The sequence below is a fragment of the Zootoca vivipara genome, chromosome 6 (genome assembly GCF_965207765.1).
Source record: "Zootoca vivipara chromosome 6, rZooViv2.hap1.1, whole genome shotgun sequence".
In the NCBI taxonomy this organism is placed as follows: Eukaryota; Metazoa; Chordata; class Lepidosauria; order Squamata; family Lacertidae; genus Zootoca; species Zootoca vivipara.
Window position 1 is genome coordinate 96,150,415 of NC_142589.1, and position 24,570 is coordinate 96,174,984.

A 24,570-nucleotide genomic window follows, 5' to 3' on the forward strand; every position below is an offset into this window, starting at 1 on the left:
AGGGTGAAAGATTGTTTTCTGCTGCTCCAGAGAAGCGGACACGGAGCAATGGATTCAAACTTCAAGAAAGAAGATTCCACCTAAACATTAGGAAGAACTTCCTGACAGTAAGAGCTGTTCGGCAGTGGAATTTGCTGCCAAGAAGTGTGGTGGAGTCTTCTTCTTTGGAGGTCTTTAAGCAGAGGCTTGACAGGCATATGTCAAGAATGCTTTGATGGTGTTTCCTGCTTGGTAGGGGGTTGGACTGGATGGCCCTTGTGGTCTCTTCCAACTCTATGATTCTATGATTCTATGATTCTAATATTATTATTATTATTATTATTATTATTATTATTATTATTATGTGTTGTCAACAGCTTTGAGATTATTTTTTTCTTGAAGATATAAAGCCATAGAGAAATGAATTTAATAATAATAATAAGGCAGCCTTGGGCCTCCAATTGGAATTAAAAGCTGCTGCCATTGCTAGATAGGACTAGCATAGAATCACAGAACTGTAGTCGGAAGGGACCCCTGGGGGTCATCTACTCCAACCCCCACAGGTGCAGGAATCTCAGCTAAAGAATCCCTGGCCATTCAACCCCTATTTTGTTAAAAAAGAAAAAACAAGGAAGGAGAGTCCATCACCTTCTGAGGCAGCCCCACAGCCAAACGGCTTTGAACATTAGGAATAACTTTCTGAGGTCGGAATCCCATTTCTCGCCCTTTGAATCAGGTCATCTGAGGACAAGCTTGCTCCATCTTCCTGTTCCTCTTCAAGCAGGCCTTGGGCTGATTGACATCTGATGCCCTTTAAGAATGTGTTTTGGGGTGGGATATCATTTATTTTTATTCTGCTATTCTGGTTTTATGCTGTGAACCACCTTGAGACTGGCAGTATACAACTTTTGTTGTCGTTTAGTCATTTAGTCGCATCCGATTCTTTGTGACCCCACGGACCAGAGCACACCAGTTTAATAAATCGTAATAATAACCCCAGTTCCTGCAAACTGCAGGTGGGGAGAGTTGTAGTAGTAGTAGTGCTGAGCTCCTCCTTGCTGGCTTCGGGGGGGGGGCCTGACTGGCCCCTGCGAGAACAGGATGGGACCCTGTTCTTCTCTTCTTACGTTCTCTGCAAGGGCAAACCAAAGGGCACCAATTGTCCTTTCTCCACCCTCCACCAATTGGGGAGGAGAACCCAGCCCCCAATTGGAGGGGGCGGGAGGGGGGGCTACATGCCAGAATGGGGCCTGAGCACCTCTGGGAACAGAGCAGCCAGAATGGGGCAGCTGTACCCCCGAAGGACCAGGTGCGCAGCCTGGGAGTCATTTTGGACTCACTGCTGTCCATGGAGGCGCAGGTCAGTTCTGTGTCCAGGGCAGCTCTCTACCAGCTCCATCTGGTACACAGGATGAGACCCTCCCTGTCCGCAGTCTGGCCAGAGTGGTGCATGCTCTGGTTATCTCCCGCTTGGACTACTGCCATGCACTCTCCGTGGGGCTACCTTTGAAGGTGACCCAGAAACTGCAACTAATCCAGAATGTGGCAGCTAGACTGGGGACTGGGAGTAGAGACCATATAACACTGGTCTTGAAAGACCTTCCTTGGCTCCCAAGCACAATTCAAAGTGTTGGTGCTGACCTTTAAAGCCCTAAACGGCCCAGTATCCCTGAAGGAGCATCTCCACCCCTGACACTCTCCTGAGGGCCTTCTGGCAGTTCCCTCCTTGTGAGAAGCGAGGTTACAGGGAACCAGGCAGAGGGCCTTCTCAGTGGTGGCGCCCGCCCTGTGGAACGCCCTCTCACCAGATGTCAAAGAGAAAAACAACTACCAGACTTTTAGAAGACATCTGAAGGCAGCCCTGTTTAGGGAAGTTTTTAATGTTTGATTGTATTTTTAGTATTTTGTTGGGAGCTGCCCAGAGTGGCTGGGGAAACCCAGCCAGATGGGCGTGGTATAAATAAATAATAATTATTATTATTTATTGGCTCTCCATGTTTTTGGACTCCCAGCCTTCCTTGGGGTCTCTTGAATGCAAAGCAGGTGCTCGGCAGACCTTTTCCCAGGCATGTTTCTGGCGCCAGGCCACTTGCCTCCCTGGGGCCCGGAGACGCCCCCCTGCCCGGAATCCCCTCGGCATCCTCTCTCACGCAAAAGAGCCATTTCCACTGGTAATTTCCCCCCCTTTCAGCAGTCACCTAGATACCACCACAAACACACACACACAAAAACCAGTAACTGGAATCTGGTCGCTGAAAGAAATTATATTCTTCCCGTCGCCGGGAATCTCAAGGTGGGTTGCCGACAGAGAGCAGTAACTTGCGACACTCACTTTCCTCCCCTTTGTTAATGAGGTGGGGGAGGTGGGGGGGGGACTTTTCTGTCTCCTCTGATGGCAACTGAATCTTCCGAGACCTCCCTTTCCACCCTGCTCCTTCCATGGGTCAATTGGATATCTTTTGCTTCGACAGCAGCCATTGTTTGTGCATTGGTTACTTCCGGGCTGGACTGCTGCAACGCGCTCTCTGTGGGGCTTCCCTCGCAAGGCCTTGCCGGGTGTTCGAAAGCTGATCACCCATTTCAATCAGCATTTAGTCCATTATTATCTTGTTCAAAGTTTTAAATCATCTCTCCCCCCCCCAATTGATAGTCATTGCTTTAGCTTTCTCATAAATCAGCTTTAGGATTATTTTAAAAAAAATCAATTTATGAAATAATAATTTATGAAATCAATCCCCACCCCTGCCCAATTAATTTATTTTTACCTTTGTATCCCCTTTCTCGCCTCCCAGGGAGCTCAAGAGAATGTGTGTGGTTCTTCCCTTCCCCAGGCTATCATTGCGACAACCCTGCATTGTAGGGAAAGGGCCTGAGAAGTGACTGGCTCGAGGGTCACCCAGCGAGCTTTGTGCTGAGTGGAGATTTGAACCCTGGCCCGGCGGGGACCTCCTGTGCTCTTAATGGCTCCTCCTTGTCCCCTATCTCACTTACAAAGGCCTATCTCTATCATGGACAGAGATCAAACTCTGGTGGCATTTTCTCAAGATCCAGAGCCCAGTCCAGCAGACCCAACCCCAAAAGGGAAGCAGTTTGAGGCCCCTTCTGCCTCCCCCTTGGCTCTCCCCACCCCTGCCCCAGCCCGCCAGGACCCATGGCCTGGAAAGTTCCCCCGGCAGAGGATATCCTCCTCTGTCACCAGCCGTTGGCACCAAGAGCTTGGGAAGCTGACCCCTCTCTGGTTCCTGCGAGCCTGGGAACACCAAGACGGCTTCTGCATCATCGCACCCTCCCTTCCCGCTTCCTTCCAGGCGGGGAAAGCGCCGGCAGGATGAGGATCCTGCCACCTTAGGTGTGAAGAAAATTAAGGGCTTCCCAGAAGTGTCCCTCGTCCGGAGCAGGAAGCTCCAAAGGCTCCTGTTGTGGCAGAGGCGTCTCAAGCTGTCCCTCCATGGGCAGGACACCTGCTTGGCAGGCAGAAGGCGCCAAGGCGTCTCCGGTTAAGCTGCCTCCCACGGAGGGGAGTTCCGCAGTTTAACTCTCCACCGCTGAGCGCAAAGTCCCACGTCAAAGAGGGCTGCAGGTGACTCGCCGCTGCCCCCAAACCGCCCAGGCCGCACGCACAAAAGAATCACACCGTGGCAGCGAGTCGGGTTTTGTTTTTAATGTGTGAGTGGCGGCAGGCAGGCTGGCTGGCAATGCATCATTTGGCTCCCTCGCCGGCAGGCCGAGGCACATTTTCCGTGCGGCGGGGGGCAAGCAGAGGCTCATCGCTCCGGCACAGGGGAGCAGCAGCAGCACGTGGAGGTGGGGGCGACACAGAGCCTCTCCCCCCTGGGGGGACTGTGCCTCTCTTGGCTCAGCTGCCAAGCTGACTGTGTGCGCTTGGCAAGCGGCAGGGCGAGGCCCCCACTGGGGAGCGGTGCCTCTTTCTGCAGGTGATTCACCGCCGTTGTGAGGTGGGGACGCCTTTGCTCTCAAAACAGGGAGGTGCCTCCGGCAGCCGCCCCAAAGCCCTCTTCCCCTCGTTCCCCCTGCTGCCGCTGTGGCAGATCCAGTCTAACCCCAGATGTAAGAACTGTGGCTGACACACTGACACACACACACACACACACACACACACACACACACACACACACACACACCTCCACCCAAGGCCAAGTTGTATTTTCCTTTTTGGCTGGAAGGGAGAAAGAAGAGCGAAAGGTGGCGGAGTCCTTATACTGGAATGTTTAGGACTTAGGGCTTTTTGGGGAGAAGAACAGGATAGGTGATTTCCCCCCCCCCAAAAAAAAACCTGCCCCAACTTGTCAGCCAAGAATCCCCCCACCTCCAGAGTCTTGGTTATTCCTCTACGGGCGGCAGGACCTCAGAGACAAACGAAACCCCAACGGCCTCAGATCCCTCCTTCCAGGCCATCCCCAAATGGCAGCTAAGCAGTGAAGGTGCACTTTTTGGGGGGGGGAGATACGGGGTGCCTTACACGATGACAGAATGTTTAGCCTCATCCAGAGACTCAGCTCCCTGCAAGCAGTCAGGAGGAAGAAGGAAGGTGAGCCGTTTCTGTCGGATTATCCCCCTGGTCTGGCAACTCCGCCTCTGCCTGAGAAAACCATGCCCAGTCCACCCCCAGGTCCCAAACGCCCACGGCTTGAACCCCTGGCTGCGCTCCCTGCTCAGGCCCAGCTTAGGAGCTGAAGGAGCCTCCCCTTTGTCAACCATATAAGCAGGCAGGCCGTTCCTCCCAAAGCGGTCAAAATGAGTCATGTTCCAGCAGGAACGGAGCTCCCTTCCGGCCAGTGTCTTCAGAGACTCTTTCAGAGAAGCGCCAGGAGCTCCCTTCCAGCGAGTGTCTTCAGAGACTCCGCCAGAGAAGTGCCGGGGGGCCTTGGACTTTGTGGGCAACGGTGAACTGAGGTGTGGCCAGGTTGCCGCCCGCGGCTCCGGAATCACCTGAGCTTGGGGAAGATGCGGATGAAGAGGATCATACTGATGAAGATGAAGCAGACGACGATGAGCATCAGCCAGAGGAGCCAGTTTGACGGACTTCTTGGCATGCTGCTCCAGGCGGTCGGACTCGTCCTTCAGCTTCTCGAAGTTGTGGTCGGCCAGCTTGAGCGAGTGGGGACAGAGTCTGAAAGGGGGTGCGGATACGGAGTTACAACCTGTGCAACTAGGGGGTGGCGGGGGGCAGGCAAGGGTATTCACAAGCCATTCTCTCCCCCCCACCCCATCTCTTGAGTACCCGCCTCACCTGGTTGTCTTGCTTGATCACGTTCTGCGCCCACCAGGGTGTGTTCTTGAGGTTGCGCGCCAGGTGCAACATCTCCTCGGCCAGCTTCTCCTGGATGCTGTGGTGGTGTTGCAGGACGGCGTCCAGCTCGGCGGCCGACTGCTTTTCATCCGGGAGGGGGCCCCTGGGGTGTATCAAGAGAGAGAGAGAGAGAGAGAGAGAGAGAGAGGAGAGAGAGAGAGAGAGCGAGAGAGCGCCCTCCTTACATTTGCACTAGGGGCTGTGCCACTGGTCACTTCGCTCGCCAGGCACACCTACTCCTCCCCCCAACAATCCCAGAAGACAGGGGCCCCGGGGCTGGCAGGCCTCAAGGAGCCAGTGGATCGGGGGGAGCTGCTGCAGTCTGCTCTGGATCCCCCCCCCCCCCGCTTGCCTGGACCACCCGCCCACCAGCTCTCTTCTTCAAGCTGTACTGCACAGCACCACCTGCCTGTGACCAAGTGAACAGCAGCATGACAACATTCTTACCTTTTTATTATATAGTACAGGGGCGTCCAACTCCCAATAGACTGCGATCTGCTCACAGTATTAAAAAACTGGAAGTGATTTGATCTACCCATTGTTGTTGGGTGGACCTAAGCGGTTGAGCTTTTTTTAGGAAGCCAAAGTTGTTGAGCTTTTTGTGGAACTTCTCATACCTCCCAGTTCAAAGGATAGAAGACCCTTCTTCCAGCCCAAGGCCCACATTGTGCAACTGCCTATCTCCCCCCCCTCCCCCGGGCTGGTACACACGTTGTGTTCCTGGCAGAGCAAGCCAGGATAGCCCCGCCCTCCCCTTCCTGCCCCCCATCAAAACCCGGCCTCCCCAAATAGAACAAAGGACACCTGCTGAGTCACGCTGCCCCAGAGCAAAAGTCCCTTGTGACACTCACGTGCGTTTTCTCAGGCTCGTCTCCTCCAGATCTGGGGAAGGAAGGAGGAAAAGGTTTTGTCTGTGTTCATCAGCTGGGGGAGAGGTGCAAAGAAAAGGCCAGAGGCCAGCAGAAGGCGACCTGCAGGCGGACTGAGGGGGGCAGGGGTAAAGAGGGAAGGGTCGAGGCACAGCGCCCCAAATGTAATGGCAGGCAGGCAGGGGAAGGGGCGACAGAGACCCCCCAAGAGCTGGCAGACGGCCAGAAACAGCGAGCGCCCAAAGGATGGGATGATACAGGGTCCTACTCAGAGGAGACCCATTGAAATCAACAGACATGACTGAATTGAGGCCCTTCCAACTACAATTCTCCCACCCTGTGAAAACCGGTTCGACGAGCAACAGAATCGCCCCAAACGAACTCGAAGAAGAGGAGAAAGCAGTTCCATTGGAAATAAAAACGGATCTCCCGAAAACAACCGGGCAAAGTTAATTCCTCAAAAAGACACAAAGGCGCCTTCTGAAGCGCTTTTGTACGCATGGATCTGAGCAGACACTTACCAGGCTGCCGTGAGGGGTCCTGGTGAAGCAGAAAGATAGGGAGGAAGAGAGAGAGCGTTCAGTGATAGCGGGGAATTGGAGCCGGAGGTATTGGGGCTTTTGGAGGAACTATGTTTGCCCAGGAACAGGGAATGTCAGGCTCCATGTGGCCATCTGAACATCTCTACCCAGCCCCTGCAACACTCCCCAGGCCACACCTCTCACTGGCTCAGCTCTGCAGCTGCCTTTTTTGGCATGGCTGAAAATGTTTCCTAGAGCTCAGGTAGCGTGGATAGGTGTGGAAACCTGCCTAATATTATGAAGGTAAGACTGAGGCGTGGGTTTGAAATTAGCCAGGCGCCAGGCGCATTTTGCAGCTGGCTACTGGCCACTTGTGACCAAGCGAAGATGCCCAGGTGCCTGGATGCCTCCTGACGTCTCCACCACCAGGAGATCTTTGGATCTGGACTGTTTTCACACACTTAAGACCACATCCTGTAGAATTTTATCAGTTCTGTTTTATCTGCACAATCAGAATGACTTTCAGGAACCAAAATGCTTTTTCCGTGCAGCCTGAGGAGCAGCGAATGACGTTAAAGCGAAATTGTTGTCGCTTGTCTTCGCTTCCCCCTGCTCTCCATTGGGGAAAAATATTCTTACGTCATGAATGGTCCGTGTCCCCAGTAAGAAAAAGAGGTCAGAATTGACCGATATATTGGTGGACTGTCCCTGAATCAAGTGACTTTCCTTCTTCCAAGTTCTCAAAGCTCTTAATCCGGCTCAAGGTTGTCCTCCGAATTTAACTGAGAATCGACCACAGTCAGTCCATCCTTTGCAAAGTAAGACTTGCCCCAAAATGGCAACCAGATACAGTCGTACCTTGGATCCCGAGCGCCTCGCAAGTCGGACGTTTTGGCTGACAGACACTGCAAACCCGGAAGTGAGCGTTCCGGTCTGCAAACATTTTTCGGAAGCCCAATGTCTGATGCAGCTTCTGATTGAGCGCAGGGAGCTCCTGCGGCCGATTGGAAGCCGCGCCTTGGTTTTCAAACCGCTTTGACTCCTGGAACAGATGAAGTTCGACAACCAAGGTACGACTGTATCTGTTTTAGCGGCTGCAACCTCGGTTTTAGGAGCCATTTGGCACCCAGCTTACGTAGCTAACCCTGGTTCCCGGAAAGGAATGTGGCCCTGCGGCTCAAAAGGATCGCCCTGCCTGGAACGTGGCCTGTCCCTAAAGACAGAAGATGCCATCAGGGGAGTCCCCACACGGAAACAGGTGCACACACAGAGAGCCAGAGCCAAGGTGAAGAAAGCAGCGAGCCCAAGCGACCCCCCCAGGGGGAAGTGGTGAGAGGAGCCGCCGGCGCCAGCCTCGGCCGGAGAGACATAACTGTACCAAGCAGCTCGTTCCTCATCTCGCCCGTGTAGCGGGCCTTGGTCTGCAGGTGCACTGTCTTGGTGGCCGGCGTCCTCTCCTTAGTGGTGGTGGGGGTTCTCCCGGGGGCCAGGAACTGGTTGGCCAGGGCCTTTTCGGAAGACGACGACTGCGGAGGAAAAGAGAGAGAGAGAGAGACCGGGAGAGAGAAAAGGGCTTGCGACGATGCAGCCCACCTGGCCATCTGCTATCGGGGAGAAGGACCACCTCGGAGGACGTCGAGAAGGACCTCTCCCCCCTCTACACACAAGGCCTTACCAGCTTGTCTGCTTCCAGCAGCCCCTTCAGGAAATCCACCTTGCGGGAATATTCGTTCAGCACCTCGGGAGCAGGTTTGCTGAAAGGGGAAACATCAGGACGTTAAGGAAAGCGGCTGGATCAGAACGGTGGACTGCCTGGTCTCTGGCATCCCGGGTCTCCCCATGCCTGAAACCCTGGAGAGCACCTGCCAGTCAGTGCAGACAATACTGAGCTAGGTTAGCCAATAGTCTGACTTGGCAGGAAGCAGTTTCCTCTGTTCCTACATCTGTTTTGCTAAGAGTCTGGAGAAGGCCCTTGAGGTCAACTGTGTGATGCAGCAGCAGGAAAAAAAAGAGTGCTGTTATAAGCTGCATCAAGAGAAGTCTAATGTCCAGATCAAGGGGCTATTCTGCCTTGGACAGACCCCACCTGGAGTCCCGAGTTCAGTTCTGGGTACCTCCAGAGAGTATTGACAAGCTGGAGGGCATTCGAAGGAGGGCGACCAAGACGATCAAGGGTCTGGGGACCCAAGCCTTACGAGGAACGGTTAAAGAAGTTGGAAGTGTTTAGCCCGGAGAAGAGACTGGGAGGAGACAGGAGAGCCATCTTCAAATATCTGAAGGGCTGCGTCTCGAACCCAGGCCTTCAAGTTCTAAGAAAGGAGATTCCAACTAAGCGCCAGGATGAACTTTCTGAAGGCAAGAGCTGTTCGGAAGGAGAACGGACTCCCTCAGAAGGTGGCAGACTCTCCTTTCTTGGAGGTGTTTAAGCTTTTGTTGAGATTTCTGCCTTGCAGAATTCTATGATTCTCAGACCTCTGCAGATCCCACTAGGGAAAGGAACTCACCTGGAGTGTTTCTTGAGGTCAAGGAGCATCTCCTCCAGGGCAGAGACGTACTGGGAAAGAAACGAGAGGGAACTGGTGTGAGCAACATTGGGCCAGAAGCTAAGGAGCAGCCCAGACAGGCATTCGGTTTGGACATGCCACAGAAACCTGCCAAGTAACCTATTTAGGGCATTTGAAAGGGGCTTTTCGTTGCTGCACTTCTTCACAGCCTTAACCCGGCCGCTGCAGGGCTGCGGCAAGGACATAAAGACGACCAACACTTTATTCAACGTTTCCCCAACTCCTTGGGCAGAGAGGGGAATCGCCAGCCCCCAAACCAGGTGTGATTTTGCATCCCTTGGCAGTTGAACTCCCTCCCATTGGTGGGTCTTCGTCAGAAGCTGACATAAGCTGTGTTTTTAATTTTATACTTTAAGGTTGTGCCCTGCCCTGAGGGCTTGGAGTGTTTTGCGAAAAATTCGTCTTGCGAATCAAGGTTTCCCATAGGAATGCATTGAAATTTAATTAATGCGTTCCTATGGGCAAAAAAAGAAATTTCAATGCATTCCTATGGGAAACCGCCATTCACAAGAGCAATTTTTCGCAAAACGAATTGACTCGTGGAACGAATTAAATCCGTCTTGCGAGGCACCACTGTATACCTCTTTATACATACTGGCTATCCTTTTGATATATGAGGGTGCAGAGAAGTAAGGAGGGAAATGTACAAATGCTAAAAGATTAAAAACATAATTCAGGTAACCATGGGTTGGGGAAGGGAAGGAGCTTGACATTTCAATTGAATCAATATCATGGGAAAATGTTATTGCATTTTAATAATATAAAATGGAAATTTAGTAACTATTTTTTTATTAAAAAAGATTCGGAATTTAAAAATTTAATTGTGATAATGGTGTGATTTCTTTTGACACCTGGAAGCAGGGCTTGACTGTAGCAGCAGCAGCCCCGCTCCCCGCTGGTGATTCCTAGCAGAGCATGATGACTTAAGAGACGTTCCCTGCCTCCAACGGTGGAGGGAGACCGCGAGGGCACAACAACCCTCTGGCTCTGAATGGACACATGACGTGGCAGCTTGATAGCAATGGGGGGGGGGAGAGAGAGAAGCTCGCTCTGTCAAGGTCCTCTCAAGGCAAAGCTAGAACGGAGTCCCCTTAGGCCGAGGGCGACACCCAGTGGTGACCGGGTGGCGGGTGGCAGGACATTCCATGAGGTCGCCTTGCATGGTTGGAAGGTTGCCAACGCTTCAAAAATCTTCTAATATTACAACCTCGTGGTTAGGGGCGCCACCAAACCTCCTCCCCGCCCCCAGCTTAAAAAGGACTCTTTCGATGGCATTCCGTGGGTGGGTGCATTTAAAACCACCTCTCCATTTTTGCTACAATACGACCTCGGATATTTTCTTGTGCGTTTTCAGATTTCCTGCATCTGTTACATGGACGTAAGGCCAAGACTGGTAGCTGGAATGTGGGATCTAATGCAGGAATGGGAGGAATTGAGGTCTGCAGGGAGGGCCTGCTTTCCTTTTGAATAAGAACTTCAAAAAATCACCTGGAGCCACGTGGGAAATGGTGGTTAAGGGGGCAGAGCCAATTGTTTAATGTACCTGCTGAGAAACGACAGAAGACACAAGTTTTCCCAGCTGGGTGAGAAGGTTCTCTGCCAAGGGATATCGGTTTTGAATTTTTCTTAAATGTACCTGCTGATATTTTTGGCATGAAATTTATCTGTTGCTGAAGCTATTTGTCTACTGATTTTGCATTTTGTACATCGCCTTGAGATGTGTGTGTGGAAGATGATTAATAATAACATTAGTAGCAAATAAACAAAAAAGGACCCTTTCGAGCAGCATCAACCATGGGACCACGCTGGGTGAGCCTGGGCCAGTGCAAACAGTCACAACTGTTTCAAACATCACCACCCATTGGAAACCAAAGTGTGGGGAGCTGTCCCAGGGTCTTTTATGCAAACTCTGCTTTTAAATCTGCGTTGTGGCATTTCTGTTGCCTTTAATCTTGTGCCTTTACGTTTTAATTTGTACTTAATTTTTTCTTTAAAAAATACTCATTGCTAAGCTGCTCCATGAACTTCTTTGAGCAACAGGGCAGCATAACAATTAGTAAGTAACAAAACACAACTGCTGATAGTAATAGCAAAGACTGTTTATAAATAATGCACATCTTCTTGTAAATTTACATTGAGCCATTTAAGTGATCTTCACTCCAGACTTATTGGATTTGAAGTTGTTTATAATATAGGAAATATTTTTTAATTCTTTTAACAAGTGAAAGTATAATTGTTATTTTTAAATTCTTATAATCATGAGAGTATATGAAATTGCATATTAAAAAACAAAAACAAAATCTGATTTAATAAAATGCATACACCACTTCATTGCAAACAAAAACAAAAACCAACACCCCTCAAAGCAGTTTACAAAACTGAGAAACAAACCCTACTTAAGAACACAGAAAATTAAAATGCTAAAACAGATTACAATTACCTCATTTTCTAAGCATCTGGGAAGACCTGCCTAAACAGGAATATTTGAATCAGGCACATTGAAGTTGCCTGCCTGGCGTCAGATGTCAAGGAGTAACCTTTAGAAGACATCTGAAGGCAGCCCTGGATAGGGAAGCCTTTTAAGGTTTCGTGTTTTATTATGCTTTTATCTATGTTGGAAGCTGTCCAGAATGGCTGGGTAACCCAGCCAGATGGGTGGGGCATAACTAATAAATATTAGTTATTATTACTACTGTATTGTTATTTTTATTGAATATGATGTCCTTATTTTAATCAGAGAAATGTTGGAGGGTATGAAGCAGTCTTCACCTGCAACATGGAAGGACAGCAAGGAGCAAGCCCTGTACAGGGAAGCTTTAAAACAGGCACCCCCAAACTGCGGCCCTCCAGATGTTTTGGCCTACAACTCCCATGATCCTTAGCTAACAGGACCAGTGGTCGGGGAAGATGGGAATTGTAGTCCAAAACATCTGGAGGGTGTTTGGGGATACCTGCTTTAAAATGTGAATTATTATTTTTTATACATGTTGGAAGCCGCACAGAGTGGTTGAGGCAACGCAGGCAGGTGGGTAGGCTATAAATAACAATATTATTATTATTAGTAGTAGTAGTAGTATTATTCCATAATAGGGCAGACAGATGGGCAGGGTATAAATAACATTATGATGATGATGATGATGATGATTCCATAATTCAGGTGCTGCCACACTAAACCATCTGGGTTCGTACAAATGCAGGTCCTTTATTGTGAATATTTGTTTTGCAATACTATGAGGAATGGTTCACAAATGAAAGTGAATAAGCACTTAAGCAAATGCATAATTAAAATACAATAATCTATTAAACATGACCCCTTCATGGATCACTGCCTTGTCGTGGCGAAGGGGCTTAAATAACTTAGAGAAGTTATGTTTTGAGCAAACGTGATCCACCTGGAGAAGGAATTGGCAAGCCACTCCAGTATCCCTGCCAAGAAAACTCCATGGACAAAGACAACAGGCATATAAAAGTTATGGCGCTGGAAGATGAGCCCCTCAGGAAGATGGGCCCCTGAGTGCTCACTGGAAGGACAGATCCTGAAGCTGAGGCTCCAATACTTTGGCCACCTCATGAGAAGAGAAGACTCCCTGGAAAAGACCCTGATGTTGGGAAAGATGGAGGGCACTAGGAGAAGGGGACGACAGAGGACGAGATGGTTGGACAGTGTTCTCGAAGCTACAAACATGAGTTTGACCAAACTGCGGGAGGCAGTGCAAGACAGGAGTGCCTGGCGTGCTCTGGTCCATGGGGTCACAAAGAGTCGGACATGACTAAACGACTAAACAACAACAACAACATTAAACATGAAAAGCTTCCCTAAACATTATTCATAATAGCTATGAATAATAATGATCAATAACACAACAAATAATAATAAACATTAATAATAATGACACCTGCGACGCAGGCAGGCGGCCTACAGGTGCGGCTGTTTGCAGGACAAGCTGCACCTGCCGGATGCCTGCCTGCCAGGCAGCGATCCAAAGGGGGCGGCTCCCCGCTCCCATGGCAACCCCGCCGTGCATTCTGGGTCCCCGCCCCTCGGCCGCCGCGCACCGACCTTCTCCAGGCGCCACTCGTCCGGCTCGCGCCGGTCGGCCGCCAGCGCCTCGCAGCGGCTCAGCAGCCGGACCAGCTTCAGCTCCGCGCGGGGAACCGGCATCACCGGAGCCGCGGCCGCCATCGCTGCGTCGAAGCCGGAAATGAAAACGCCGGGAGCTTCCGGGTCAGGCCAATCACGCCCGTCCTCTCTGGGAAGCGGGCGTCTCTATGGTTTCCCCGGCCGGCTCGGTCGCGCACGCGCAGTAGCCGCTTCCTTCCTTTCCGGCTCTCCTTTTTCCGGCGGGGCTTGGACGGAGCAGTAGCTGCAGCAGGTGAGCTCCGCCGGGGCGGCGAGGGAGAATCCGCGTCCATCCGCCGGCGAGGGGCGGCGGGGCGGGCGGCGGGGAGCCCGCGGGACACGAGGGGCCCCCGGCCGAGGCGGGACGGAGGAGGCAGCCCCTTCCAGGGCCAGTCCGGGTCCCATTGATACTCTTAATAGGCCATGGGGGGGCAGCTGGAGGCAGAGCGTGGCCCCTGAGCATCATGGGAGTTGGAGAGTCCCGTCGGGGGGGGGGGTCCACAGGTTGTCCCCCAGGCTCCCTCTGGAAATTGGGAGACCTAAAGGGGAAGAAATGGTGGACGGATTATGCCGAAATGGCAAAAATGACCAGAAAAGTCAGAAAGCTTTAATAAGGAATGTTGGCAATTTATCATAAAAACCATCGTGAACACTTCCTTTTTTGTTGGTTGAAAACTTTAAAACAGAAATGTACAATAGGCAAAATGAAAAATAAGCAATTATTCATACTTGCTTTGTGTATACATTTGTGATGAGGTTTTACAGGGCTTCCGATCTTCCCCTTGCGTTCCTGAATCAAATCCCTTAGATACGCGCTTAGACTTTAGTTTCTCCACGTTATTTGACTTACTGTCAGTTTTATTTTATAAAATTAGCCTAATTGCACAACGAAGCTCAAGCAAGACCTGCCAACGGATTGATCTTTTGACAGTGTTTTTTTACATATATATCCCATCCCATTGTGAACTGTTCCAGTCCTTAGTGGGATTGCAATTTCCCTTGTAACGTTATGTGACAATGAGCTATGGATATAAGGGATATATACTGTATATACCGTGTTTCTCATATTATAAGACATGTCTTATATTTATTTTTTCCTCAAAAACACACACTATGGCTTATTTTCAAGGGATGTCTTATTTTTTTCCTTCTCCTCCTGCCGCGGCCGGCAGTGCTGCTGCGCCTATCACTATGTCTTATTTTCGGGGTATGGCTTATATTCCTTGAATGCTTAAAAATCCTGCTATGGCTTATTTTATGGGTATGTCTTAAAATATGAGAAACAGGGTATATAAATTTGGATTGTTATAAAAGATGCAGAAGGGTTAACAATAAGACCCACAAAGGGGAGGAGAGAAGTCCAGGAGATTCTTGGGAATCTTGTTTTTATATAGTATGTTGTGGTGTGAATGTAAATTTTATTGTGGAAAATCAAATAAATATTTTTTTTGGGAGGTGGAATAAAGAGGAAGAAATGACTATGCCCTGTGGAACTCCTTGCCACAAGGTATGGGGGTGTTACAGGCCTAGATGACTTTAAAAGGGGGCGAGAGGGGAAAGGCACATATAAAATCTAGCCCAAAGGGTCACCCAGCCATGCTTCTCAAACTGGTCCCCAGCGGCTGTTGGACTACAAATCCCATCATTCAGTGGCCAGACCTTGTGCTGCTAAAATTGACACGTGTGCCACCAAAGGTTTGACTGGCATGTTCTATGTGCTTTCATGCTTCCCTGTGGCCATAATGAAAGATTTGGAGTTGGTCAGTCGCTGACCACTAGTCCTGCTGGCTAGGGATGGGATGGGAGTTGTAGTCGGACAAGAATCCTTGTTTGAGAAACGCTCCCTCGCCATGGCTCCAGGTATTATTCAGATGCACAGCTGGGAGCCATCATTGTTCGCCACCTCTTCCTCTGTGAATGTGTCTCATGTGTTTTTATTATGTATTTTGTGGTTTTATATCTTGATTTTATTCCGTGAACTGCCTTGAGACACCCCCGGTTATAGGGCGGTATATAAATCCAATAAAAATCCTCTTGGGAAGCCACCCAAGGTTATGGCTTTCATTGCCTTCTGTGGGGAGAATGCAGTCAGAACCACCTTCAAATCCTCGCTCAGCCCCAAAGGGTTGCCTTGGCCTACCTCACAGGGTTGTTGTACGGTGAGTGTAGACGTGGTAATAACAACCTCCCCTCCTTTCTCTAGCCATGGCAATCCGCTACCCGATGGCCGTGGGCCTGAACAAGGGCCACAAGGTGACCAAGAATGTGGTGAAGCCACGCCAGTGCCGACGCCGTGGGGTGAGTTTGGGGTCAGGGAGAAAGGGGGGTGGGTTGCTGGGCTCTCTCGAACTCGCCTGGGGACCCTGTAAAGCAGGCACCCCCAAACCTGGCCCTCCAGATGTTTTGGGACTACAACTCCCATCATCCCTGAGCACTGGTCTGTTAGCCCCTGGATGATGGGAGTTGTAGCCCTGAAACATCTGGAGGGCCAAGTTTGGGGGTGCCTGCTGTAAAGGATCTGCAATTGCCAGGCTAGTGTTTCCTCAAACCTGGGGTGCTCAGCTGTTATAGACTACAGCCCCCATCACCCCCTGCCCACCGGTCCTGCTAGATCGGAACGGTGGGAGTTGTAGTCCGGCAATGGCAGGGACTCCCAAGTTTGAAAAACAACGCCGCAAAAAAGGTGATTCATGTCTGCCACTACTGCGGCCGTTGTTTCATTAGGCCAAAAATGGAAAATGTGCCAGGTCCCAACCAAAGAGGAATGGCAGCTTAAGCTCACGGAATATGCACAGCTTGCAGACTTGACATATAGACTAAGAGAACAAGAAGAACATATGTTTAGAGGAGAGTGGAAGATGTTTGTTGAATATATGGGGGGGGGGGAAACAGTGTACACTTGAAACAGTTGGCAGCATTAAGACACATTGAACAGTGTAAAGGTAAAGGGACCCCCGAACATTAGGCCCAGTCGTGACCAACTCTGGGGTTTGGGCACTCATCTCGTGTTATTCACTGAGGGAGCCGGCGTACAGCTTCCAGGTCATGTGGCCAGCATGACAAAGCCACTTCTGGCGAACCAGAGCAGCACATGGAAACGCTGTTTACCTTCCCGCTTGGAGTGGTACGTATTTATCTATTTGCACTTTTTGCACTATTTGCACTTTGACGTGCTTTCGAACTGCTAGGTTGGCAGGAGCTGGGACCGAGCAACGGGAACTCGCCCCGTCGCGGGGATTCAAACCGCTGACCTTCTGATCGGCAAGCCTAGGGCTTTGTGGTTTAACCCACAGCGCCACCTGCGTCCCATTTAACAGTGTAAGCAACAGCAATGGCTAGCACACAGTCTGTGTGTAAATAGTGAGATTTATTCCAAATAGACAAAAACAAAGGCAAGTAACCACAAGAAAGACTGCAACTTCCTGCTCAAGACCACTAGTTAATCAGATGATGACTCATCTAGCTCTCTAGCGTGAGTCCACCTCCTTTTATTCCTACGCTCGAACAACGCCCTCTGCCTCTCTCTCTGTAATTGCCATTTCCTCTTATCCTGTAACCCTCCCCTCCTACGTTCCTGTAACTTTAAAGAACTAGGAACAGACTCGGACAAACTCTCTTCTGAGGTTTGAGTTATTTCTGCCATTTGCTCACCCCTCCCAGCCAGTTCCTTTATCAAAGCAAGCCTCCCTTCCAGTTCCGGGCTATCAGCCAAGTCCGACAGCTGAGCCTCATTAGTTATCGGCTCTAACCTAACATCATCCCCCCCTCTAGGGGCCTCCTCTCCTTCCTCCCGCCTCCGCACTTCCTTACTTGGGGCGTTATGAGATACCTCCCACCATTCTCCCTCTTCACTTCCCCAATAACTGCAACCCGGTTGCGACTCTTCTACTTCTTCCTCCTCTTCAAACCCACCATTCACTTCAGCTTCCCAGTCTGCCTGTTCTGCCTGCTCCTCTACCCAACCCCGGGGTTTGGGTTTATTAGGGTACCTACGGTGAAACTCTCTCTGCAGCCTAGATGCATGTATATCACTCGCATTCACCCACGAGTTCTCCTCTGGTCCGTACCCTTTCCAAGCCACCAAATACTGTACCCCCCTGCCCCTTCTACGAGAGTCCAATAGCTGAACCACTTCATATTCCGGTTCACCCTCCACCCAGATGGGCAAAGGTGGTGGCTCCTTCCTCTTCTGATACCGGTGTCTTGGCGTTACTGGCGATAAGAGTGACCGATGGAACACCGGATACATCTTCATTGAAGTTGGTAAACGTAACTTATATGAAACAGGATTTATTTGTTCCAACACTTCGAATGGCCCTACCCGTTGCGGCAGTAACTTCTTACAACGTCCCTTGCTCGGCCAATCTTTAGTGGATAGCCAAACTTGGTCCCCTACCCTTATCTCCTTGCCCACTTGCCGGTGTTTATCAGCTTCTGCCTTATACAGAGCCTTCGCTTTTTCTAGCTGTTCTCGCAGAATACTGTGCAACGCTTCCATTTCTTCTGCGAACTGTTCAGCTGCAGGCACTGCCAGTCCATCACCCTGACCCGGAAACACCCGTGGATGTCGCCCATGGCAGGCAAAAAATGGCGTCTGCTGTGTAGAAGCATGCACGGCATTATTATAAGCAAACTCAGCCAACGCTAGTTTCCCAACCCAGTCATCCTGTTGATAATTCACGTAACAACGTAGGTACTGTTGCAACGTCGCGTTCGTCCGTTCGGCCTCTCCGTTTGTCTGAGGATGCCGAGCCGATGAGAGGCACACCTCCACCTTCAGCAATTGCATCAGTCTCCTCCAAAACTGGGAGGTAAACTGCGTTCCCCTATCAGACACAATCTTCTGCGGTAATCCATGCAATTTGAACACATGTTCTATGAAGAGTTGCGCGGTCTCCTGTGCCGACGGTAATTTCTTACAAGGAACAAAGTGTGCCATCTTGGAGAACAGATCTACTACCACCCAAACCACTGTCTGTTTCTGCGACTCGGGCAAATCAGTGATAAAGTCCATAGCAATGCCTTCCCACGGTGCTTGTGGTGTGGGCAGTGGTTGAAGTAGCCCGGCTGGTGTTTCGCGAGGTCTTTTGGACCGTTGGCACACTTCACATGCCCGGACATACTCCTTGACCTCCTCCTGCATCCGTGGCCACCAAAAATCCCTTGATACCAGACGTTCCGTCTTCCACTGCCCAAAATGTCCTGCTGTAGGACTGTCATGGCATTGTCTCAGCACCCTCGCACGAAGCTCTCCCTCTGGCACATAGAGAGCTTCCCCCTTGTACAGCAGCCCTCCTCTCTCAGTAAACTCCTTCCCTTGGACTTCCCCCTTACGTATTGCCTTCCTCTTCTCTTGAGCGAACCCATCCTTCTGCGTTTGTTGGAGAAAGTCTGACCGTTCTAATGCCGTCATTGTTGCTAGCTGCAGTTGTTCGGGGCTCAGGATCAATCTCCGTTCTAACCCGGTCTCTATTTCGGAATACTCCGGTTTTCGGGACAATGCATCCGCCCGCTGGTTCTGAGCACTAGACACATACTTAATCCGGAAATTGAACCTGGCAAAGAATTGCGCCCACCTAATCTGTCGTTGGTTCAATTGACGAGCCGTCTGCCAGTACTCTAGATTTTTATGATCAGTGCGTACCTCCACCTGATGCTGCGCCCCTTCCAAGAAATGCCGCCAAGTTTGTAGAGCATCCTTTATTGCCAACAACTCTCTCTCCCATATAGTATAATTTTGTTCTGACGAGTTTAATTTCCTTGAGTGAAAGGCACATGGTCTCAGTTCCCCTTTGTCATCTTCCTGGAGAAGCACCGCCCCAATCGCTTTGTCCGAAGCATCGGTTTCCACGACCATCGGCTTGTACGGGTCTGGGTGAGCCAAGTATCTTTCCTCCACAAACAAGTTCTTAAGTCTCTCAAACGCCCTCTGGGCTTCCTCCGTCCATTTAAACGCCTTTTTGCCTTTCAAACAATCTGTTATCGGAGCTGTAAGGCCTGAGTACCTTGGTATAAATTTCCGATAGTAATTGGCAAACCCCAAGAATCTTTGTACATCTTTGCGAGTCTTGGGTCTTTGCCATGACACTACTGCCTGAACCTTTGCTGGATCCATGTGCACCCCCTCTGGGGTGATTCTATAGCCTAAGAACTCCACTTCTGTTACGTGAAAGTGGCATTTCTCCAACTTAGCATACAATCGATGTTCTCTTAGACGCTCTAACACTTCCTTCACATGTTGTACATGTTCTTCCAGACTCTCCGAGTAGATTAATAGGTCATCTAAATAAGCAAGGACCGAACGATCCAACAAGTCGGAAAACACGTAATTAATAAATGCCTGAAAGGTGGCCGTGCCCGACTGTAGTCCAAACGGCATGACAAGATATTCAAATGTGCCGTACCTGGTGTTAAAGGCCGTCTTCCATTCATCTCCCTCTCTTACTCGTATCAAATTATATGCCCCCCTCAAGTCCAGTTTTGTAAAAATTTTAGCCGACCGTAATCTTTCCAGCAAATCCCCAATTCGTGGCAACGGGTAACGACTGGGAATCATGCGCTGGTTGATCTTCCTGTAATCAACGACAAGTCTTTTCTCAGAAGTGTTCTTCTTATCCACAAAGAAAATTGGAGCTCCTCCCGGAGTCTTGGTAGGCCGTATGAAACCCCGTTCCAAATTTTTTCGCAGGAACTCCCTCAGTTCTGCCAACTCCACTTCTGACATAGCGTAGATACGGCTGGCAGGTATCTCGGCCCCTGGCACCAGATCTATTTTGCAATCGTACTGGCGATGCGGTGGTAACCGATCTGCCTCCTTCTCGCAGAATACGTCTCTAAAAGACTTATACTGTGGGGGTATTTGTCTCTCTTCCCCAGTGAGCGGACCACAGTCTGACGTACCATTGGCCTCACCATTCTTCTCCGCCCTGATTCCCAAACAATGTAGTCGGCAATACACCGACGAAAAGGTCATCGATCTCTGGCCCCAGGAGATCATCGGATCATGACGGGATAGCCAACTCATCCCCAAAACCACGGGGTAGGAGTTCAACCTGGTGATATGGAATGCAATGACCTCTCGGTGTCCCGGCAGTTCTAGACCAATTGGCATTGTGGCCTCTGACACACAGCCAGACAGCAACACTCTACCATCAATAGTTCTAACTTCTAAAGGTTCTTCCAATGATTGTGTCTCTATTCCCAACCTGCTCACCAAGTCCATGTCTATAAAATCAGTCGAGGCTCCAGAATCAATAAGAACTTCCACACGCTCGCCCTTTCCATCTGGGAGTCGTAGCGTTGCAAATGCTGTAATTACTGGTAAGATCGGTCCAGGTGGAAGCCCTTCGGGTCTCTTTTCCCCCAACCCGAGGCCTCCAGAACGGGCTGGGTCATCTCGTTTCCCGACTGCTCCACTATGCCCTCTCCAGGTGTTGTTACATTTGTGCCAGACAGCGCACCTCGGTTTCTTCCTACAGTACACTGACGAGCCATGTGATTGGGGGAGCCGCAGATAAAGCACAACCGATCTCTCCACCTTCTCTCTCTCTCAGCGTGTGTAATACTAGGTGTTGTACCCCTTCTGATAGAACTACGTTGCATGGGTGCTTTTTCCTCCACCCTTCGTGAATCCGGCAACTCTAAGGGCACAAATGTCCTGCGGCTTTCTGACCTTCCTTGGCCCCTACGCAACCTATCCAGCGATTGGAACCTCAGGTCTAGTTGCAAGGCGACTTGTGCCACCTCTTCCAAGGTCTTCAACCCAGGATTTTTTGCCAACTCCACCCGAATCTCTTCACTGAGTCCCGCCTTAAACAATCCAACCAAGGCCTTTCCTTCCCAGCCTAGTTGTCTAGCAAGTCTCACAAAAGAGGACCAGAACTGTGCTACAGTTCCCTTTCCTTGCTTAAGGCTCAAGAACTCCTGTTCCCACTCTGCTTCTTGTGCAGGATTCCTGAACATGCTATCCAGAAGCTTCAAGAAGGCTGATAAGTTGGTGAGCACTCGGTCATTAGACATTAGGTAAGGGGCAATACACTGCCGCGCCTTCCCTTCCAAAAGCCCCACCACCAGGGCCACTCTGGCATCATCATCTCTGTATTCTTCTCCCTTAAGCCTTAAATAATACAAGCAGGAAGCCCGAAATGAATCATACTCTGCACCGCTCCCACTAAAACGTGGGGGAAGGGGAACAAAATTCTTTGCCACTTGCCTGCCAGATAAGTCAGAGAGTTGTCTTGCTTGTTCTGAGGTCACTCCTTCCAGCCGTGCTAATCTTGCCTTCAACTCTTGGTTCTCTGCCCAGAGAGCTTCAGTATTATCTTCTAACTTCATCTCCATTGCTGTTGCGCCGACTGATAAATCCCCAGCCGGTTGCTGCTTCCCCTTTTCTTCCATTCTTGCTTAAATCTACGTGCTTCCCCTTCAGCAGCAAGTTAGATGAGTCATGCTGTAAGCAACAGCAATGGCTAGCACACAGTCTGTGTGTAAATAGTGAGATTTATTCCAAATAGACAAAAACAAAGGCAAGTAACCACAAGAAAGACTGCAACTTCCTGCTCAAGACCACTAGTTAATCAGATGATGACTCATCTAGCTCTCTAGCGTGAGTCCACCTCCTTTTATTCCTACGCTCGAACAACGCCCTCTGCCTCTCTCTCTGTAATTGCCATTTCCTCTTATCCTGTAACCCTCCCCTCCTACGTTCCTGTAACTTTAAAGAACTAGGAACAGACTCGGACAAACTCTCTTCTGAGGTTTGAGTTATTTCTGCCATTTGCTCACCCCTCCCAGCCAGTTCCTTTATCAAAGCAAGCCTCCCTTCCAGTTCCGGGCTATCAGCCAAGTCCGACAGCTGAGCCTCATTAGTTATCGGCTCTAACCTAACAGTAGATAAGTTTAAAAGGTAAAGGGACCCCTGACCATTAGGTCCAGTTGTGACCAACTCTGGGGTTGCGCGCTCATCTCGCGTTATTGGCCGAGGGAGCCGGCGTATAGCTTCCGGGTCATGTGGCCAGCAGGACTAAGCCGCTTCTGGCAAACCAGAGCAGCACACGGAAACTGTACTGTCTGGCAGTGGCTTCCCTCAGCCCTAAATAGAGGCAGCAGGGGCTGGATGTGGGGCCTTCTGCCTCTAGAGCACGGCCAGAGCTGCAGCCCTTCCCATAGCACTCAGGATAAATGCTTAAAGGCAGGTGTCCACCTGAACACGTTGGCGGCATTAAGATAAATGCAGCAGTGTAAATGAGGTTTGATGGATGCAGTAAAGGAATCCTGAATGGTTTAGTTTTTGTAAAATATGCAGGGGTTTATGATATGCAAAACGAACCATGGAAAGAGAAGAATGGAACTCGCTGATATCCTAAGGATGTAAAAAGTAGTATTTTGAATTGGAAAACATAAAATTTAATAAAAATTATATATACAGCGTAACCTCGGTTCTCGAACGTCTCCGTTGTCATACGTTTCGGAACCCAAATGCTGAAAACCCAGAAGTAACTGCTTCGGTTTTCGAACAATTTTCGGGAGCCGAACATGCCATGCGGCTTCCGCTTTGAGTTTCCCTATTGTATTGAGGCTTCCGCTTTCAGTTTTTGAACGTTTCCGAAGTCAAATGGTCTCGCAGAATGGATTACGTTTGAAAACCGAGGTTCCTGTGTGTGTATGCGTGTATCAGGAGGCCTGTTATCTTGGAACTGAAAAATCTTTTGCCCAAGGTCTGACTTGAACTCTTGACCCTGAGAGGAAGTCTCTCGTGCTCTGCCAGCTTGAGCTAAACTCTGCAGGGCAAAAAAATAAATCAGAAATGAATATTTTTTCCACTGTATTGCTTTAATTCTTGTATCTCTCCTACTCCAGCGGCTGACCAAGCACACCAAGTTCGTCCGGGACATGATCCGGGAAGTGTGCGGCTTCGCCCCCTACGAGAGGCGCGCGATGGAGCTTCTCAAGGTCTCCAAAGACAAGCGAGCTCTGAAGTTCATCAAGAAAAGGGTGTGTGCTCCGAAACTGGGCAGGGTGGGGGTGGGGCGGCATCCGCAATGCAGTGGCCAAGCGGCAAGCACCGGCCTGAGTTGGCCAGGATGGGGGAGCCTGCAGGGTTAGGCCAGTTGCCCCAGTGGGAAATCAGGATATCGCTGCCTCCCAACTGGCAGCAGGACAAAACCACTAGGGCTGCCGGCCATCACCAGCCCTCTCCATGAACTTGTCCGATCCTGTGGCAGAGAGTTCCAAAGATTGACAACATAAGGGGAGACTTCCAATGCCCTGCATGAGAGGAGCGTGGGTGTTTTCCCCTGCCCTTAACACTATGGCAGAAAGTAGCCCAAGCTGGCACCAGGGCGCCACCTCGTACCCGAGTCCCCCTCCAGCTACTGCCTTCATCCCAGAAGCCTATGGGGCACAGCTGCAACCGCTGGATGTGCAGAGCAGGGCTTCCCAAACTTTTCAGACTACGATTCCCATCATCCCTTCTGGCTAAGTTGGGGAAACTGGCGTAAAGGGAGAAGCAGGCTCTTTCCCCAGTCTTGAGCTCTCAGCCCGCAGGCAGCCAGTCCCAAATCCCGCCTTGCTGACTGGGGGGAGTTTGCAGGGCTGGATCCCTCTGCCTCAGTACAAGATTTGCCCCATAATCCACGCGGGTCCCACTCTGAAAGACCCCCTGCACACCCCACCCCACCGCCATTCTTGGGGTCTGACGGCTTCTTTTTTGCTTCCACCAGGTGGGCACACACATCCGAGCCAAGAGGAAGAGGGAGGAGCTGAGCAATGTCCTGGCGGCCATGAGGAAAGCAGCTGCCAAGAAGGACTAGCAGCTCCCTGTCCCCCCCCCCCTCAAGGAAAGCTCCCAATAAACCTATTTCAAAGAAATAAATCTGGAAGCATCGTCTGTGGGGATTTAGGAAGACCAAGGAGGTGGGTTGTCGGGTATCCCCAAACTTCGCCCCGCCAGATGTTTTGGACTACAATTCCCATCTTCCCCAACCACTGGTCCTGTTAGCTAGGGATCATGGGAGTTGTAGGCCAAAGCATCTGGAGGGCCGCAGTTTGGGGATACCTGCCCTAGGCTGTGTCACCCTGACCCGTGCAACGTGGGGAGGTTGCATCCACCTCAGGAGAGAAGCGGGGGGAGGGGGGCGCCTGCTTCAAAACTGGCCATGCCAGCCACAAGAAAGCCAGGTGGGCGTGACAGGAAAGTGGGTCTGAT

At 50.5% G+C, this 24,570-nt stretch overlaps 2 protein-coding genes across 2 annotated transcripts; one reads left to right on the forward strand and one right to left on the reverse strand.

Annotated features, from left to right (window-relative positions):
- Positions 1–3,625: 3,625 nt before the first annotated feature.
- On the reverse strand, positions 3,626–13,479 carry USE1 (unconventional SNARE in the ER 1). The gene is given in 9 exon segments (XM_035117026.3): positions 3,626–5,015; positions 5,017–5,100; positions 5,102–5,110; positions 5,231–5,393; positions 6,142–6,172; positions 8,059–8,206; positions 8,356–8,434; positions 9,185–9,234; positions 13,305–13,479. Coding segments are annotated over 9 exon segments (777 nt in total). The 5' UTR covers positions 13,428–13,479; the 3' UTR covers positions 3,626–4,925.
- Positions 13,480–13,578: 99 nt separating this feature from the next.
- Positions 13,579–24,237, forward strand: RPL36 (ribosomal protein L36). Its single transcript, XM_035117040.3, has 4 exons — positions 13,579–13,617; positions 15,568–15,662; positions 23,223–23,357; positions 24,086–24,237. Exons 2-4 carry the CDS (start codon positions 15,570–15,572, stop codon positions 24,173–24,175), a joined length of 318 nt encoding a protein of 105 aa, XP_034972931.1. The 5' UTR covers positions 13,579–13,617; positions 15,568–15,569; the 3' UTR covers positions 24,176–24,237.
- The last annotated feature ends 333 nt before the right edge of the window (positions 24,238–24,570 follow it).